Source organism: Vicugna pacos, chromosome 20, assembly GCF_048564905.1.
Source record: "Vicugna pacos chromosome 20, VicPac4, whole genome shotgun sequence".
Classification (NCBI taxonomy): Eukaryota; Metazoa; Chordata; class Mammalia; order Artiodactyla; family Camelidae; genus Vicugna; species Vicugna pacos.
The window spans coordinates 5,830,827-5,850,665 of record NC_133006.1 but is presented as its reverse complement, the minus strand read 5'-3'; the positions used below and the strand labels follow the sequence as shown (position 1 = coordinate 5,850,665).

Below are 19,839 nucleotides of genomic sequence, written 5' to 3'. Positions count from 1 at the left end.
TGAGCCACAAAGATCTTGGCTTCCCTGGTGAAGGTCTGCCATCTTGTTTCACAAGGATTTAGGAATGCCCTAAGGCAAAACCCAAAACAAAACCGTAAAACTACAAAATCAACCCTGTGCGATTCACTTCTTTCAGTGATCAACTCCTGTCCTGTTTCTGCTTGATTTTTGTTGCTCTTCAGTGCCTTAGAATAGTTTATAATTGTTATCTGTGGGGGAGTTAATCCGATATAAGCTACTCCACTGTTACTGGAAGTGGAACCATTTAGTTGGTTTTGTTTTTTATCTAGTCTTTTAACTGGCAAGTTTAATTTGTATAAGTTCACTGCAGATATTAATATTTTTGTATTTGTTTCTACTATTTTATTCTTAGCTTCCTCTTTTTGTTTTTTAAGCATGTTGTCCATCTCTATGCGACAATAAGAGGACTCTAGAACACTTCACCTCCGATCCTTTCCCCTACCTTACATGCTGGTATTCTCCAGTATTTTGATTCTCCATGTGTGTGTATGTGTATAGTATAATGACACAAAAATTGTACAGAACACCTTACAAAGCAGGTGACCATCTTTCAGGTTAAAAAAAATAGAGCATTACCAACATACTGATTTCCTAGGGCCACTGTAACTAAGTACTACAAACCAGGTGGCTTAAAACAAGAGAAATTGTCTCACAGTTCTGGAGGTCAGACATCCAAGGTCAAGCTGTTGGTGGGGCCATGGTCCCTCTTCTCGCTTCCTTCTGATTAATGGCAACGTAGACATTCGTCGGCTTCTAGGTGCATCACTCTAATCTCTGCCTCATTCATCATGAGGCCATCTTCTGCCTGTGTGTCTGTGTTTGCATGGCATTTTCTTCCAGTGAGGACACCAGTCATAACTGAATTAGGGCTCATGCTCGCTGCCTCATCTTACTTTGATTACACCTGCAAAGACCCTATTTCCAAATTAGGTCATGTTCTCAGGTACCAGGGGTAAGAAGATATCTTTTAGGGGGACACAGTTCACCCTATAACAACCAGTGCCCTGGAAGCATCCCCCTCGTTCCATTTTCCAGTTACTTCCCTTGCATTCCTTCCCACATCTGGAAACACTAGGTCAGTAGTGCTTGACTTTGAACTTTATCTAGAAGGGCTCATATAGGCCATTCTGTCCAATAGAATTTCCTGTGATGATGAAGATGTGCTATGTCTGCACCAGTATGGTTGCTAATAGTTACACATGGCAATTAAGCACTTGAAATGTGGTTTAACTGAGGAACTGAATCTTAAATTTTATTGAATTTTAATTAATCAAAATATAAATAGCCACATATAGTCAGTGTATCATATTGGACAGCACAGGTATGGTCTGTATTTTGGGTCTGTATGCCTTCAGTCAGCATCATTTTACGATTCATCTGATTCTTAGCACGTGGCTTCGGTTTGTTCATTTCCAGTACCTGTATAATAATTTTACATACGAATCATAATTCATGTATTATTTATGGACACTTGGTTGGCTGTTACAAGTAGTGCTCCTGTGACCATTCTCACACATGTCTGTTGGTGCACAGATGTCCACATTTCGGGGAATGTAAACCGAGGCATGGACTTATTAATGTTGACTTTAGTGGGTAATGCCAAGGCTTGTTTCCAAAGTGGTGGTTCCACTTTCTTTCATTCCAGTGGTGACTGTGTGTACCAGTTGGTCTACATCTTCAGACTAATCATGGAATCATTGGTCTTTTAAATTTTAGCTAGTGATGGGGTATTTCCTTGTAGTTTGAATTCACATGTTTACATGTTTCTGAGGAGTAATGTTTATTGACCATTTTGACATCTTTTGCCAGTGCCTTTCCAGATTTCTTGACAGTTTTCTTTTAGACTGTCTTTTTATTGATTTTTCTGGGTTGAAAATCTTTCAGTTCTTCCTGGGTTCAAGATCCCTGTATTGCAGATACTTCTCTCACTGTGTGTCTTGTCTTTTTTACTCATTTAATGGTGCTTTTGATGGATAAAAGTAATTTTAATCCATTCTAAATCACCATTCTTTTCTATAATGTTTTTTGAGTCCTACTGAATAAGTGTTTATTCCCTTGTATTATCTTCTAGAAGCTTTGTTGCTTATCTTTCACAGTTACATATACAGTAAGTCTGAAATTTATTTTTGTATATTCCACAAAGTAGTGGTAAATTTTTATTGTTTTTCCCATATGACCTTCCAATTGACCCACCACCATTTATTAAAAATACCATCTTTTTCCACCATTCTGCAGTGCCACCTTTGTCATCAGTCAAGTTTTCCTATGTGCATGGGTCTGCTTCTGAGCTGTCTATGCTGTTCTTTTGGTCTATTCGTCTGTTCTTGCACTGGTACCACACTTAATTACTGTATCTTATTATAGTGAGTTTTCATATCTTTCACAAGTCTTGTCACCCTTTTCTTCTTTGCTTAGAGCATCTTGGCTTTTCTTTGCATGTCTTCATCCCTTGGCATTCATCTTAGTGCAACTCACTGACCTACAGTCTAGCTTTAACTTAACACAGTATGTAGTAGTTTGTAATATTTTTAATTGGAGACAACATAACACCAGTGCCCCAGCTCAGAGGAAGGTGCAGCTGCATCTTAGAGGAATTATTGGTACCTGTGAACTAAGTAGGTTCTGGGAGACTGTGGACTGGATGAGATGAGATAAACCTGGGGTGAGAATCTAGTGAAGACCAAGAAAGTGACACCTAACTCCACCCTCTTGGACTTGAGTGTCATTCTCAGGAAATAGAGAAAGACCTGTGAACCGAAGAATGTCTGTCTTGTTCACTCTCGCATTCCTGTGCCTGGTGTACAGTGGACGTTGAACAGATGGCTGCTAAATGTGTGCCTGTGCGTGTATAATGTATGCCCCTCGGAGAACAGTGCAAAGCCATGAGCTCCACTTCTTGCCTTAGATACTAGAAAGCTTAAAACTAAATTTTTAATAGCCTTTGAGGTTTTTGCCATTTCATGGTTTTTTCTTTCTATTTCTAAGTCATATATGCATTACCTCAAGTCTTTTTGGAAATACACAGATTTTTTTTTTCATGTTGAATCTAGTGGTTACCTGTCAGTGATTCCAGAAGTTTGTTGACTTTCTGCGTCCCTCAGTGGAAATAACTTACAAGTTCTTTGGCATATTAAGCTCATATATATCATAATTCAGTTTGAGATTATATCCAGATTCTTATATTTCAAAATACTCAAATTTTATGATGAAGAAACTACCAGGTTACCCTCAGTTTCTCCAACTTGTATTTCCTTTTCTTCCTGAATAGAGAGAGGTAGTTGATGAGACTTGCATAAAGCACATCTTTATTGATTTTCTGCCCTAAATATTAAAATTCTCTGTTTCTTAATGCAGATGTGGAATTAGAAGAAGCGATTAGAAGAAGTCTTGAGGAAATGTAATTAAAGATATTACCACACAGCATCAAGTGGCCTTGAAGAGACTCAGGATAATGAAGTCTTGAGTTTGTTTTCTAAAGGAGACCAGAAATCTGCTGGTGCACATGTATTTGAAAACATGCTTTTTTTGCTTTCATATGTTCAAAATCTGATACTGCTCTGTATTTTTGTGCTATTTTGCAAAAATGTATAGAGGAATAGAATACATGTTAATGCAGATACAGACCATGTGTTCCAATACTGGTATCACTGTTTCCCAGTTAATTTTGAATTCATATATTTAGGTTTAAAGAATTAAAAAAAAAAAAGAAGGAGCAGCAGCTCTTGACTATTGTTTATATGTTTCCCAAATAAAATTGGTTCTTTAATTTTATTTATACTGTACAGATGATTCTAGTTTATTTTCTTAGGAGTGAAAATGAATATAAATAAAGCTGTCATAGTTCACTTTTTCTGTAAATTCAACTTCTGATGTGGCACTAATGTATCATACCTTTGAGAATTTTGTTTATGGTTATTGAAAGGGAGCAATGGAAACTGATCATGGAAACAGATTAAAAATTTTATCAGCTGTGTTCTTTGTGGGTTTCACTCAGATGTATATCCCTGCTTTAATTAGAGCAGCACATGGCTGGAATTAAAAAAAAAAACCCTAATTTCTTTGAAAGTATTAAAAAGAAACTTTTTCCATTCCTTTTCCCTGCTTAGACTTTTATGTGACTTCTATTATCTGCTGTTTAAAGGGAAGGATGTCAAAATATTTGCATAGAATTAAACTTATTTTTAATAATATTAGCCCTTTATATATATATATTTGTGTAAACATAGTATTCTTCAGAAAATAATATTGAAGGTCTACTCAGGAGTAATCTCCCTTAACCCTTTAAATTTTTAATTTCATATGGAAGTATCTTCATTATACTTATTCATTAAGTTGTCAGTTTCCTACAGATGATATTACATATTTAATTTTTAAATGTTGAGACCACATTGTGAATAATAAAAAATATTATATAATTAGAAGACTGAGAAGGGGCTTGTCATACTATCTTTGTGTAGATGCTTCATGTTATTTGACCAGAAATTTTGTGTAGTAATTACTTACCAAACTTAAAATTTTCTGTAAATACAAATTTTTCTTTAAGACAAAAAAAAAATGATAGAACTTTGGTCTTTCTCTGCAACTAGGTAATTTAGTGTGTAAATAGTATTACTCTTTTTTTTATTATATAGTCTTTTCAATCCACATTGGAAACCAATTTGTGTTTTTTATTTCTTAAGATGTTACTTCCTTCCCACCTGCTTGCCTCTATTTTAAAGCAGACATCGTAGTTTGAGATTGTACTCGTCATTTTTCCGACAGGACCATATTGTACTTCTGTTTGTTAAAGTAGTCAAGCAAGGTTTCAGGAGTCACGGAGCAGGACCTTAAGGACACCCGCAGGTGCTTGATCATTAGTGAGGAGTGGAAAGGATCTTCCAGAAGGAGGAGCAGTCAAACAGATGTGGGGAGGAGGAGACAGTGCCACACCAGGCTGCGATGCTTCGGGATGTCCTGTGAAGAAGCTTTTGTGGTGTGTGGTCGAGGGTAGCTTTCCATGGGGCAGGAAAGGGGTATTTCATCATGACCCTTAAAGTAAGGTAATTGGGTTGTTTAATGTTTTAATTAATCATTGTCACTGATTGTATTTTTACTCATTAAGCAATTAAAAATCACTTTAAATTACTTCATAATTTGAACTTAATTTAGACACAAGGAGGAGAGGTGGATAGTACATGGATAAAGTTATGTGGATTATTATCAAGAGTAAATGTTTCTAACATTGACAGTGATGCTTATCTTTTCATTTTTATTCGTTTTTCATTTTACTGTGATCCCTTGTTGGTTTTTTTTTTTTTAAAGTTGTTATTGTGATCCCTTATTTTTATACCTGAATAACAGCTTTCCCCAAAGGGATGATGGCTAGCATAACGTATATTCTAAAAAGGATATATAGATAATGTATTGATAGCATCTGGTCAGTGGTATCACTGATTGTCATAAATAAAAGTTCCTCAATAAAATAAAATTCCTCCTTTTTCTTTTTTTTTGTTTTTGTTTTGTTTTCTTTTGTTTTGATACTTGGCCTCACACCTGCCCAGCCAGCCCTTTGTTCCTGCTGCTTTCTCTCCCAAGACCTGGCTCCGAACCCTGACCTCTCTCGAGTGCAAGACGCAGGGACTTGTCCTGCCCTTGGACAAGAGCACTGGAATCCTCAACAGGTTGGGCCTCAACTTAAACAGCTTGTTTCTCATAATTTTTTCTTTTAAATCACTCATTTATTCATTCACAAAGTATTTATTGAATCCTTACCACATGCCAGCACTTGAGATACACCAGTGAGCAAAACAAAGCCCGCACCCTCTGTGGCGCCCACCCTGGGGGAGGTGGGGTTGGACGAAGCAACGAGGTGGTGCATGAAGACCGACGGGAAAGATGGAGTGGGGCGGGGTGCTGGCTAGCTGTAGTGGGAAGGCTCCTGACAAGGTGAACTTGAGCAGAGACTTGAAGGTAAGGAGTGAGCCAGGCAGGTCTGTATGGGGAGGACTTGTAGGCAGAGGGTGAACAGGTCTGGAAGTGAGCTTGGTGACCCGTGGGGAAGCCAGCCGGCTAGTGCCCGATGAGCTGGAAGAGAATAGGAGGTGCAGTTCTTTTGAGAACTTTTCTAAGGTTGGCTCTCACTCTGAAATGAGCCACCGAGGGTTTCTGAGAATACGTGGTGTGACCTGCCTTTAGAAGGACTGCTGTAGGGTTAGAGCAGAGCCCGGAGGACCAGGTAGGAGGCACTGCAGTAACCGGGGGAGAACGGATGGTGGAGTGAGATTGACGACCGTGCAGGCCGGAGACAAGATGGGTGTGTTCTGAAGGTGGAGCTGATGATATTTACATGTGGGTTCTGGGATACCAGAGGAATAGAGTCCAGGTTAATTCTAAAGTCGCCATAGATTTTCAAAACGCTCGCAAAATGTCTAAGGATCCCAAGTTTGTGTAACATGACAGAACATTTAATGAGGCCAAATCCCCTACGCCAATAGTTTATTAGTGTTTAGACTGAGTTCAGAGGAATTCGGCTCCAGCCTTAAGGGCCTCCTCTCTGCTCAAGTACTTAAATGGCTTTGATCTCAGATGAAAGGCTGTGCTCCAGCTCTGAACTGCTGTTACGCCGGCTTTGGTGCCCTTGCAGCACGAGGCGCGAGGCGACGGCAAGCCGGGCGCCGCGCGCGGGTGTTTGGCGGCCGAGGCTCGGCTCCGGCCCCGCCCCGGGGCGGGCTCCTCGTGTCCGCCTGGCGCCCGCTGCGTCCCGGCACTCCTACCGGGAGACTTAGGGAGACTGGGTGTCAAACGGCCCTAAATAAGAACGATTATTTCACTCAAATTCCAACAAATAATTTATAACAGAAAAAGTCATTAAAAACCCCTTTATTAGAGTAGGTGTAAATAAAGGAAGTCCTGCATCCACTGGACAGGGAACGAGGGGCCGCTTTCTCCTTCCTGCGCTGTTAGCTTCAGTGTGGCGTCCGGCTTTCCTGATTCTCCCGCCGGAAAGAGCCAGTTCCGGCGCCGGTCAGGCGGGTGCGGCCCGCCCGGGAGCCGCCGCACCCCAGAGGGCCCTTTCCGCCCGCGTCGCAGGGCCCGAGCGCTGTCCTCGCGCAGAGCCCTGTGCCCGGAGAGCGGGGCGGCAGCGACAGCCCAGCCGCTGTTAGCGCCCGGGAGGGCGGGGCCCCAGGGGGCCGGGGGCGGGGCCGAGCGGGCCGCGGGGCGGGGGCGGGGGCGGGGGCGGCCTTCCCGGGCTTACCGAGGCCCCGCGCCACGTGAGGCCTCCCCTCCGCGCCAGCCCGGCGCCCGTCCGAGCCGCGGACAGCGAGCGCCGAGCGCTCCCGAGCCCGGTTCGGCCCCGGCGGCGGCGCGTCACAGGGTGGCGCGCGGTGACGGCGACGCCTGCGGCCGCGGGACCGACGGTGACCTCGGGCCGCCCGCGCGGGGCTCAGATGGCTCAGGCGAAGATCAGCGCCAAGGCCAACGAGGGCCGCTTCTGCCGCTCCTCGTCCATGGCCGACCGCTCCAGCCGCCTGCTGGAGAGCCTGGACCAGCTGGAGCTCAGGTGCGCGGGGCGGCCGGGGCGGCCGGGAGCGGAGAGCGGGGAACCGGGAGCGGGGCGCGCGCGGCGGGCGGGGGGCCCGAGGGCCGGGAACCGGGAGCGGAGAGCGCGCGGCGGCGGGCGAGGCGCGGTGAGGCGGCTTCGGCGGAGCAGGTGCGGCGCGTTCGCTCTGGCGGGTCCCCGAGTCCCGGAGCGGCGCGTGAGGTGCAGCGGACCCGCGCTCGGGCGGCCGCGTCCTCTCGGAACCAGACCCCCGCGGTGGGAGCACGAGAATCAGAGAAGGGAAAGTTACGGGGACGGGACTTGAGATTAGCGCTGTGACACTGCGGGTCCACCGAGCTTCTCGAATCTTCTGTGAGCCAGCTGTTTTCAACCCACTCTGTTCCTCTTATGCATTCTTACGACAGGCGGCAGTTTAGTGGTCGCCGCTGTGAATGATCGAGATCTTTACTCCCAAACACTTAAGAGCAAAATAGAAAATAGAGTCCAGGAATCCATGTGATCCCAGGACCAGAGAGGAGTAGGGTCGGTGAGGGCCCCCAACCCCCTGCCGCAACCAGCCCGGTGTCCGGGCGCAGAGGGCTCCTTCCCCACGACTCTGCTCACACCTGCTCTCCAGGGTCCGGTCACTGGCCCGAAAACAGAGAGTCAGAGTTTTCCCTTCTTACCTGATTTTAAGGTTTCATTGAGGGATCAATGTGTGGATTGAAATGAAAACGCACAGGGTGAGAGCAGGGCGTTGGTTATGGGGGTCCGTGCGGATCCGAGTCAGCACAGAGCACAGCCTGGGGGGAAGAGGGGGGCCGGCCGGGCGCGCGTTTGGTAGCAGGTTACCGCTGGTCGGAGGGCAGATGTCTTGGCTAATGGTTTTCGCGCTTAGCTTTGGGAAGATGCAAGAATGTGGCTTCGTTAACAATTTCCTGAAAATCTCTCGGAAGGCCTGTTCTGCCAGTTTTGCCGGAGCACAGGGTGCCTCATTCCCATCCTTCTCCTAAATTCTTTCCAGGACATGTGGTCAATTCCTGTAGAACTGGGTGGCCAGGGACACTCTAGCCGCACGTGTAGTGGTAGGCTTGTATGGAATTACGAAATAATTTGTAAGAAATTTTGGAAAAACTTTTTCCCTTAGTGTAGGGAAACTTTGAGGTACTTCCTGGAAGCGTTTATGCCACTAAAGTTTCTGTGTAAATTGCAGTGCAGGTGTAGTTAAATGACAGTCTCACTGAGGCACCCACAACTCCCTGAAACCGCACAGAATTTTTTCCCATAGTTTTCACCAGGTTCTGGATGAACAAAGGCGTAACACAGAAATTTGAAGAAGCGCTGCATGTATCTCCCTTGATTGATCTATCAAAACAAGAAGAGGTCTTGTTTGCCAAGAAAGTTCATTAATAACCAAATGAGACATTTATTATCATTTGTTAACATTTATTTTTAAATTGTTATTTACTATTACATACTCATTTTTAATTATTAGTATTATGGCAAGAAACAGTGTCTAATCAGAAAATGAGAAATTCTGTGGCACAGTGATTTCATGGGCAGCAACGGGCAGAGAAATGTGAGGCCAAAGCCGGTTTTGGGGTTCAGCTTGGAATGAGACAGATTCAGGAGTGGGATGGATGTGGGAGTGGACAGATGCAAGAAGAGAAATGCAGGGCGTCCTTCCCGTGGTTGGACCTGACGCTTTCAGTCCCCAGAGAAGGGGGAGCAAACCTGGGGCTACTTTCTTTCCTTTCAGATAGCTAACAAGTGACTCAGCATGGTGCCTGGTCTCTAGCAGACACCCTCGACCATTTCAGGGGCCTCTCTGCCTGAGTCAGAAAGAAAGGACTTTTTTCTTAGAGGAACGAGGAGACGTTGCCCCACCTCTCCTCAAGCTGAGTCACTGTCCTCACACTTGAATTAATGCCCCACCCTGGGAGGTATGAACGCAGTCAGGTCCTCAGCTTGAAAAGAAAGCCTCTGGTTTGGAACATGATTATGTTCTGAAGTTTGATGACTGTAAAGTGAATTCTGATTCCTGGGTACAAGTGATAATAACCTGTGCTGACGGGGGAAGACTGACTAATAGGTGTCTAATTGTTCATTTTAAGAACTTTTCTAGTCATTTTAGATTTTTGTGAGCTTTGCTTTTTCCTTAAAAAAAAAAAAAAAGAATGCTGACCGAAGGCTAAGGCAGTGTTTCAGAAGGTAAGAGAACAGAGAAGTTGATGAAACCGCACGGTGGGGGATGCGCGAGAGCACTGTGTCATCAAAGACCGGAATTGTGCCTCGAAGATCAAGTTTAAAAAGGAAACATGAGGTTCATGCCTCACTTTATCGAGTAGATGTGAAACTGTGAACAGAATTATGCTAAATGCTTTATGACTTGGAGTGTGACCTGGAGACATGATGTTTAAACTGCCTTCAGCTGTTGGGCAGGATTCTGTAGCTCGTTGGGGAAACAACACCAGCCTTTCTTTTGTGGCCCCGATTCACCTCCTTTTTCGCTTCCACCTAAAAAGGTGATGCTTTCTGTCCCGGTTTTCCTGACTAGTTCACGTGGTGTCTGAGCTTTCCATTCGTTGGTGGCTCAGAACCCTTCGCTCATGATTGTCGCTGTCTACTTGAGCAGTACTCATAATTTATAACTAACACCCGCTGACAGTTATCCGGGCGATGAGCAGACAAGCAGGTCCCACGCCTTTGTGGAAACTACTATTACCCCCATTCTCCAGCTGGGAAGTTGAGGCTCGAGAAGTTAGATGTGTCCGAGGCCGCACAGCGGGAACCCGGGAAGACTGGCAGTAGAGCCTACTGCTTCATGCCCGAGTTTTGTTAGAGTTAAATATGGCATGTTTCCAAATGCAGGAGTAGAACACGGGTGGATACATGATTCTGCAGAAGGTCAACACGGAACACCCACTCTGTGCCAGGCTGAGTGGCTCCCAGAGGCTCCGGATGGTGATGGAGATGACTGGGATGTGGGGCGTGGAGAAGGCAGAAGGGAAACCATGGGACTGGGAGAGCAGCTGTTCACAGATTTCCCCAAACTGGTCGTGCTGTGGCCCCTTCCCCACCTCGCAGCCAGTGGCAGTGGCTTCTGTGGGGCTGGGGAGTGGAGGATGGGGCAGGGGTGATGTGGATCTTTGAGCTGCAAGTTTCCCGTGTCGTAAAGCTTCTCGGGGTGTGCCGACATCCCAGGAGTCACGAGGCAAGGTGGCATCATAGTTAATATTACATTAGAGCCTATAACTGAAAAGGTCACCTCTCACAGTCGTCATCATCTGAAACTTCCAAAACGCTGTGAGGCAAGGGGAGGACCCGGAGTATCTCCTGCAGAAGTGAGGGCCTTGCAGTCCAGAGGGATGGGGTGGCCGGCCTGAGGCTGGACTGCTAACAAGTAGCTCCTAACACTCAACACTGTCCCGTTTTTACACTGAAGTGCCTCAGGAGTGAATGTAATTTATTTTGGTGATGAGTTAGGATGCCTGTCAGAATCGTAACTTTGCCTAAAATTTAAGTGATCACTCTAGTATTTTGATACAAGAGTATTGAATGAGAGACAAGACTATGACTTTAAGAACCTGTTTTAGAAATTATTTCTTTGAAAGAAGTCCATTTGCCACTTCCCCTCCTTTTTATGAAAGCACAGATTCTTGTTTTTTAGAAGCCTGAGTTTGTGACAGTAAGCATGTGATAAAGAACAGGAAGCCAGTGTTTTCCGGCCCGTCGGCACAGAGCATGGTCCCCCAGTATCCTCGCAGGTTGGTTCAGGGCCCCCTAGGTTACCAGAATCCATGGATGCGCCAATCTTTTATAGAAAACGGCGTAGGAGCAGGCCCTCCGCACCCATGGGTTCTGCACCCGTATTAACGCATAACTTTTTTTCGTTGATGCTGTCAGTCACTGTGTTGAAATCTTTCCTTCACTGAGTGACAAGCACTGTCTCATGATCCCTATTTCATAAATGAGGACATTGAGGTGAAGAGAACTGAAGTCTGTGGTGGCAGTGCTGGTTTGAGCAGCAGGACTGAGGTCCTGGCAGTCCCCACACCCCTACATCGTGTAAGAGGACATGTCGGGTGGCCAGACACTGATGTCACCTCCCAGCACCTTGTCCCTGTGGTCCCCAGACTGCGGGAGGCCAGCCGAAGCAGGGTGCACTTCAGTCCCGTCCTCACGGCAACGCTCTGACCACAGCTTCTCTTGGTTTCAGCCTGCCTAGCCGTGACTTCATGCAGAGAGTTTTCCGGGAGCACAGCCCGGGCCAGCCTGGATGTGAGGAGTTTTCCCGATTTGGGCATGTAGCTCTTCCAGGCTCTGCTGTAAAAACAGAACTGCCCTCTCCGCCAAGAGCAGCATAGTCAAGTGATGTGTTCCAAACGTGAAGGATGCGGTCATGCGACCTGGCGCTCGTCCGCGCAGAGTTCCAGAAGGAACAACAGAACGGCGGGTGGGGGATATTTGAAGGTATAATGGCTAACAGTTTTCTAGAACTAATAGAAGGGGTGTAGACAGAAAGATGCATGTGTGAGTTGAAGTTAAGGATCCCAACAGCAGATAAACAGTACACATACTAGGTAAACGATGTAGAGACGTGGGTTCAGCTCTTTTAAGGAAAAAAAAGAGCCGATGACGTAGTCTGTACCCTAGACGGCCGCAAGCTGACTGTGTGGAGGGGAAGGAGGAGGTTGCTAAGGAAACAGTTCCTGCCAGAAGGATTGGGTTTTGGAAAAGGATCAGCCTGTAGGCAGGGGTCAGGGAAAAAGAATGTTGCAGATGAAAGGACCGTGATGCCAGCCCCCCACCCCCGGAATATTTTCTGAAGAATGACATTTTACTGCTGCTATGAAATGAGACAGGTTTACATAAAATCATATATAAGAAGTTCTATGAAAGATGAAATCTGTTTTTCACAGGGGATATGCCCTGGCGATTTCTAGCCTTGTGGGGAAAAAAATGAGCAGAACTTTGAAGTTCCATCTGATTTCCTGTGTATTTGCTCTCATTTAATGACAGAATATCTTCTGTATAGGACAGATTTATATTTTTTTTCCAGAGTGTCTCCTTTCAAACCACTTTCTTGTTAACAACTCCATGAACATTCTCCTGTGACTAATTATAGTAAATGAAGCCGCCTTCTTTAGAGTAACACTCAATTCTCTTGATCGCCCTACACTAGAATACAAACTCAGGAAAACCGGGAAGTTAACCCCTTCTTTGTCTTCTCATTTCCCAAGCAGATGGTTCTTGTGTGCCATTTCAATGCCAGAGTCGTGGGTAGTGTTTTCAGCACAAACGTGTCGCACTCGGGCCAGCCCGGCCCCTCCTCTGTGTGCCGAGTCTCTCGTGTGAAGCGTGGAGCGCGCCGTGAGCCCGGGGAAGGGCAGCCTGATGTCGAACTGTTACTATTTATACAGTGCGGGTGCTGGCCGTGCGGGCCACCCAAATTGGTTGCGTAAGATTCTCGCTCCTGCCGGCTCTCATAAACACAAAGCCCGGCATATATTTAGTATCTTGATGCACAGAGACCCTGTGACTGTACAGTGGGTCGGTGCTATTTTGGGGGCTAACAGGTGGGTGCCCGCTGGGGAAAAGGCAGATGTGTGGCTGGGGTGAGGGGGGGACATCCTTATATGGAAGGAACACGTGTCAGTTACACGCTGCTGAAGTTGTTCCTCCCGCGGGCTCCGGCCCTCTGTGATCTTGTGCTTCTCAGACCGTCTGAATGCTGGACAGAAGTCTGGCACTATTTATTTTGCAAAAATCAGCAACTTACTTACTTGTGTTGTGATGGGTAATGAGAGAGGGACCTGGAGACAGAGCACTTAAGACCTACAGGATTTTGTTTTCTTTTGCTCTCATGATTCCACAGCCTAATTTGTTTTGTTTGTTTGTTTTCCAAGTGTAGTTCCCTGTGCTATACTGTTGGACCCTGTTGTTTATCTGTTTTCTATACAGTAGTTTGTATCTGCTAATCCCAAACTCCTAATTTATCCCTCCCCACCCTCCTTTCCCCTTTGGTAACCGTAAGTTTGTTTTTTGTCTGTGTGTCTGTTTCTGTTTTGTAAATAGGTTCATTTGCATCTTTTTTTTAAAGATTCCACATATAAGTGGTATCATATGGTATTTGACCTCAGTTAGTCTAATCATCTTTAGGTCCATCCATGTTGCTGCAGATGGCATTATTTCGTTCTTTTTTATGGCTGAATAGTATTCCATTGTGTGTGTGTGTGTGTGTGTGTGTGTGTGTGTGTGTGTGTGTGTGTCAACTTCTTTATCCAGTCATGTGTTGATGGACTTTTAGGTTATTTCCATGTCTTAGCTGTTGTAAATAGTGCTGGTGTGGACACTGGGGAGCGTGTATATAGAACTTCCACGCCTCGTTTTTTAGTGGCTGGGTGTGCTCAGTGTAAGGGCATGTGTGTATAGTTGGGGAGCTGGAGAAAGTGGTGCTATGAAGTTTGATCAGGGCTTTATACCAAAAACTTGCAGAGAGGCATTTCCTTTAAATTCAGGAAAAGACAAAGATGCCCGCTGTCACCATCACTGTCTAATATAGTACAGGACGACTTCAGTCAGCCCTATAGAGAAAGAAAAACAGGAGCTCATAGGGTTGAAGAGGAAGAGGTAAGAACTAATCATTTTTTGCTGATGATATGATCATCAATCTAGAAGAAACAGTAGAGTAAAAAACCATTAAAATTAATAGGTGTACATTAAGGTTGCCAGCTACAACACGAAGCCACAGAAACAGCATTTCTGTAACCATCAATAGCCAACTAGAAAATGTGGTTAAAATGTTATTCACAGTAGAAACAATATCCAAAGTATGGGAAGAGCCTTAAGAGTGCCATTCACACTTCAGAGCTCTAACCAAGAACAGAGCAGGCTCTGAATAAAGGGGGAATGACAGTGCTCTACAGGTGTCAGACGTCCTCCAGTTTTGTGAGAAACCCAAGAAACTGACGCTAGGGTTTAGGGAGGGATGAAAGTCTAAATATTAGCTCAGTTACCTTTAAAGATTAGGCGACTAGTTCTACCAAATATTACAAAGCAGGTGCTATTTTTTTAAAAAGTGGGTGTTGGTGTAAGAACAGTCAAAACACTAACGGGTGGGATAGAGATTTCGGAGGTGGATAACCCACAGACCACTGAGGGAAAGATGGATTGTTGATGGATAATGTTGGGGAAATGGTTCACTGGAGAAAAATGAAGCCCTTACCTAACCACACACAAAGGTGGATTCTAGATGAATGAAGACGTAAGTATGAGAAAGATCAAGTTAGTAGAAGGGGCTGTAGGAAAATCTCCTATGACCTCGGGATGGGAGGACCCGGAAACAGAACTTCCACAGCAGGAGCCATGAGGCAAAACAAAGCCAAGAAAAGATGGACTGGGTCACTTCAGAGTAGGGCTGTCTGCCCAGGGAAGGGCATCTCAGACACAGCCGTCCAGCAGAGGATGGGAGGAGATGGTCGCAGTGTCACCAACAAGGGAGCAATACTTTGAGTGTGCAAATCAGCAAGAGGACAGAAACCCCAGTTTAAAAAAGAAACCAACAGGCAAAGGCTGTAACAGGCTCACAGGACAGAGACGCCCAAAACGAGTAGTGATGAAAGAAATGCAGATTATAGCACTTACGGGACTGGCGGCAAACGGTGAGAAGGTAGGGAAGTGCTGAGTGTCGCAGGGCTATGGGGGCACAGGGTCTCGTGCTGTCCTGGAGGAGCCAGGAGGGAGTCAGCTGGGTGGTCTACAGAGGCATGGCAGGCCCTCCCCAGGATGGATGCTGATGGGGGCCGTGCAGGGGCAGGGACTCGCTGAGCCGGCGTACAGGATGGCAGGGTGTGGGGGGGGGGTGTCTGTCTGCGGGTCCCATGCACCTGCAAGAAGCTGCTACTCACACGTACGCACAGCGAGCCGGGTGGCTCTTCGTAAAGTACGCTGAGCGAGAAAACAAACAGTGAGACAGAAACACGCTGAAAATAGACAAGTACACGGAATTTTTCTCTAAGAACAAATACAGGCAGATAAGCACTGAATAGACTGCTGGGCCTGGGAGCGGGGAGGGAACCGAAGCAAAGGGCACCCAGACTGGAAAGAATAGAAAAAAACAAGGGATAAAGAATTTTTGAGTATCATCGTAATCATCTTTTTTTAAAAGCTGAAGTCTAGTTGACTTAGTGTCAGTTTCTGGCGTATAGCACAGTGACTCTGTTCCACAGACATACACTCCTTTTCATTATAGGCCACACAAGGTAATGAATATAGTTACAGTTCCCCGTGCTCTACAGTAGGCCCCTGTTGTTAGCTATTTTATGTACAGCGGTGTGTATCTGCAAGCCCTGAACTCCTGATTGACCCGCACCAGCCGCCCCCCCGGCCACGAGTTGGACAGGGTGGTGGATGGAGAGGTGAGGACCGCTAATCTCCGTCCAGTCACTGTCTCGTGTCCCCGTGACACAGGGTGGAGGCTCTGCGGGAGGCGGCCACCGCTGTGGAGCAGGAGAAGGAGGTCCTCCTGGAGATGATCCACAGCATCCAGAACAGCCAGGACATGCGGCAGATCAGCGAGGGTGAGCACGGCAGGGGCGGGGCGGGGGGCCGGGGGCGGCCGGCGGCCTCAGGTTTCCACGCCTCACTCCTTCATTCTGGGCTTTAGAAGTGCCTGGACTGGACAAGACATGAAGGCAGAGGACAGGGTGAGAGGCTGGAAGCAGAGAGGACAGAGGAGATGCGCTGAGGTGTCACAGGGAGGGGAGAAATGCAGAGAACAGATTAGGACCCAGCACAGCCATTTCCATGTGGAGAGCGAGCCGGCCTGTGCTGGCCGTGGTCCCCGCTGTGCTCCAGCCCCAGACCGCTCCATCCATGGCGGGTCTGTCTCTTCACCATCCCCACGAAGGAATGGACTGGGAAGGGAGGGACAGGTTGCTGATGTCCCTATGAACAAACAGTGAGATGCTGGCACAGCACCTTTCCCCACCCAGTCCTCCTCCCCCTGGCCAGGACTCAGACCACTGCCTGCCTGAGTCTGTCCGCAGAGGGTAAAGTCAGCGCCTCATTCTGAGATCAGCTTTTCCTCCAGTATCAGGGCTGTTTTCTCAGCCAAAATTGAGGCACTGTACTCTGATACACATGCAGAACGTGCAGATATGCCTCTTTGACGTAAGGATTATCTTGAGCTGATTTTGAGAGACTGCAGACACAGGAGAAGCTCTGAAAACAGAACAGAAGTTACTCCTTTGTCAGGGAAGTTTACATTTATAAAGGAAATTTCCATCTGGAAGGGCATCTCCCTCTTTGTACCAGGGAGAGGATGACGTAAATTACAGGAAACTCATCAGTGGAGAAGCACCCACTACAGCTACATAAAAACCTGACCTCTGTTTACTGTGCCTTCCTGTTGCCTCTTCCCTCCCCAGCATCTCGGGCTGAGGATGGTACTTAAGGTGGAGGTTTGGCCATATCGGGAGTCACTCAGTTTCCCTGGGGATCTCCCTGTATAAGACATGTATACATGTTGCTAAACTTAAGGGTTTTTCCCTGTTAATCTGTCTTTTACTACAGGGGGACTCAGTCAAAAGCTCAGAAAGGTGGAGGGACGGTAATTTTTCCTCGCCTACATGCACAACCTCACGGAGACCCAGGACACCTGCTCTCCTTGTCTGACCAGCACAAAACCACAGTTACACTCACTGTTCACTCTGTTAAGACCCGTCTCCTTCCCAGTTACAAATGCACATCCGCCCAAGTTCTGCAGACTTGACAGCCTGAGAAGTCACCTGGTGTCCTTCACGGAAACACCTTCAGGGAGACAGTCTGCAGCCTGTCAGGCGTCTGATGCCCCGTTAGCCAGTCGCATTGCTGTGGTTTTACTTCTCACCTGTAAGAAATTCACAGGTGCTTCCAGAATAGATTTAACCACAAACGAACGCCTTAGTGTTCTCGACATAGATGAGTTTCTGTCTCACACTGATTGATATTTCACACTCTTCATGTTTAGGAGAAAGAGAGGAATTAAATCTGACTGCAAACCGCTTGATGGGGCGAACCCTGACAGTTGAAGTTTCGGTGGAAACAATACGGAACCCCCAGCAGCAGGAGTCCCTCAAGCACGCCACCAGGATCATCGACGAGGTGGTCAGCAAGTTCCTGGACGACCTGGGGAACGCCAAGAGCCACCTCATGTCGCTGTACAGCGCGTGCTCGTCTGAAGTGCCGCCTGGGCCGGTGGACCAGAAGTTTCAGTCCATAGTCATTGGCTGTGCTCTTGAAGATCAGAAGAAAATTAAGAGACGCCTGGAGACTCTGCTTAGAAACATTGAGAACTCTGACAAGGCCATCAAGCTGCTGGAGCACTCGAAAGGCGCGGGGTCCAAAGCGCTGCAGCAGAACGCTGAGGGCAGGTTCAACTAGTTTCAAGCCTAAGAGCCCTTCTAAACGATGACCTAAAGATGGTAAGATACTGTTTTATGTGATAACTAGTTCTTTCTGTTAGGCGTAACAACGGATTTGGTATTGATAGCTGTTTCTGGCGAGGAAAATATTCCAGTGTTGTTAGTTTTATGAATAACAAAGCTAGAAATATTTTGATTATACCTTTCTAGAAGTTTTTAGATGGGATCCTTGTCTTATACTAGGCTCGAGCACTCATACATGTGCACTTTTACTCTTCTGTGGACGAACACTCCGCTCGCGAGGGGCCAAAGCACCACGGTCCTCTTGGGGGCTTTGTGCGGCGCGAAGGCACGCGCCGGACCAGACACGCTGCGCCGAGGGGAGGCGCTCCCGCACCGCCGCCGGTCGCCAGGCATCTGCGTCACAGCGTTTTGAACCTTCTCAAGATTTATGCATCTCATGATATGAATGTATTTCTTGATATACAGGAAAACGTGATATGAGAGAATTCACCTCTGTACCACTGTCAACAACCGTATCTCCATGTTTCCAAATGCATCATTTCTTCCAATGTTTAATCATTACAGAAAGACAATGTTGTAACTTGCTTTTAGAAAGAAAAATTAAATGCTTTTTATAAAGTCTGCTTTTAATTCTCAGCTGACAGACCTCTGCTCTGCGTAGCTGCATGCTTTGCTGACCCACTACCCTAACCGGTCACTTAGGTTGTTTCCAGTTTGTTGCTTGTTTCTGCCACGTACTTGAGTGCGTGGAGCTTTCCCCTTCTCTCTTGTGTTTTTGATTTTCTTTGTATCAATTCCCAGCAATGGGATTTAATGGGTCAAAGGATACATACATTTTAATGGTATGTTTCCAGTTTTTTGTATAAAAGTTAAATCAATTTATACTTTCCTCAGTAATTAAAGAGTAGCTATTTCACTGAAAGCTTTTCAGCACTGAGCATTTTTTCCTAATACTAGGTTTAAAACACCTTTAGATTGCACTTTGTTCTCTAACAAGGTTGCCAGTGTATTGACTGTTCTTTTATCTGTGACAAATGAAGCAACCAGAACACTTTCATTTGTTCAAAGAAACTAGTGCTGTTGATACACAAAAACTTCCAACTTCCCCAAACACTGCTTCAAAATGAACACATCAAATTCAGTTTTCATTAAAAGGGAGGTATTCTTTCAGTTTTCTTCTTCTTTTGAGTAAAGGTAGATTTACTTAGAGACGCATACGGCACAGAGCGTGGTCTCCTTCAGAAGGCACTTTTCACTCTGGTTTTCACACAGTGGTTTTATGCGTTTACGTCTCTCTTCATAAAAGGCAGTTACAGTCTGAGGACAGTCCTGGTTTTCACCGCCAGCCCGAGGCAGCCTCATCTGAGTCTTTGCGCGTCGCGGGAACAGCCACTGTCGCTCATACCGTGGCCGCCGCCGCCTCTTGACTTGTCAGACTAGTCTGCTCCCATCAGGGTCGCTGTTACAGGTTTTCCTTTGGTGCCATCTTTTTCTTTATAAGCTTTCTGAAAATTCAGCAGGCAATCCAGTTTTCCTCAAGTTCTCAAAGGCTGTCGGCATCCTTTACTTGCCCCCTCCCCTTCCTGGCCCTTCCTCTCTGGGGAGCACCCCCTTCCCGCTCACCCACGTCAGCCCAGGCCTTTCTCTGCCTCCTCTGTACTCACCCCGCTTGGCAGACCCAAGAGCTGCCCCAGGCCCTGGTCTGCAGGGCCCCACCGCCAGCTCATGGGGCCTCACTGTGTCCATTCATTATTTATTTACAAGAATGGAAGTGTAATTTAATTTCAGAGAATGAAACTCCCTAGAGTCACACAAACCTTCATTTCACCTCACCCCACGGAGCATGGGACAGACAGGCTCGCCCCGCAC

The 19,839-nt window shown here is 46.4% G+C and overlaps 2 protein-coding genes across 5 annotated transcripts in view; both read left to right on the top strand.

Moving 5' to 3' along the window:
* ZNF451 (zinc finger protein 451) overlaps positions 1-5,248 on the top strand; it is a 72,601-nt gene extending 67,353 nt beyond the window's left edge. For all 3 annotated transcript variants that reach the window (XM_072944756.1, XM_072944755.1, XM_072944754.1), the window contains one exon: positions 3,376-5,248. In XM_072944756.1, the coding sequence (XP_072800857.1) occupies positions 3,376-3,422 (47 nt within the window). In that variant the 3' untranslated portion in view covers positions 3,423-5,248. The remainder of the gene's footprint in view (positions 1-3,375) is intronic.
* Positions 5,249-7,229: 1,981 nt separating this feature from the next.
* BAG2 (BAG cochaperone 2) lies at positions 7,230-18,892 on the top strand. Of its 2 annotated transcripts, XM_072944752.1 has the most exons (4): positions 7,230-7,561; positions 16,013-16,122; positions 17,553-18,006; positions 18,190-18,892. In XM_072944752.1, exons 1-3 carry the CDS (start codon positions 7,449-7,451, stop codon positions 17,963-17,965), a joined length of 636 nt encoding a protein of 211 aa, XP_072800853.1. In that variant the 5' UTR covers positions 7,230-7,448; the 3' UTR covers positions 17,966-18,006; positions 18,190-18,892. The 2 variants fall into 2 exon arrangements, with proteins under 2 accessions (XP_072800853.1, XP_072800852.1); XM_072944751.1 differs by having other exon boundaries at positions 17,553-18,892.
* Positions 18,893-19,839: the final 947 nt, after the last annotated feature.

What these genes read in the sequence shown, in the direction of transcription:
- BAG2 (XM_072944752.1), top strand. Translation starts at nt 7,449, where the DNA reads ATGGCTCAGGCGAAGATCAGCGCCAAGGCCAACGAGGGCCGCTTCTGC. An exon ending in CTGGACCAGCTGGAGCTCAG is followed by an intron (nt 7,562 to 16,012) that starts GTGCGCGGGGCG and finishes CCCGTGACACAG; the next exon opens with GGTGGAGGCTCTGCGGGAGG. An exon ending in CATGCGGCAGATCAGCGAGG is followed by an intron (nt 16,123 to 17,552) that starts GTGAGCACGGCA and finishes CTTCATGTTTAG; the next exon opens with GAGAAAGAGAGGAATTAAAT.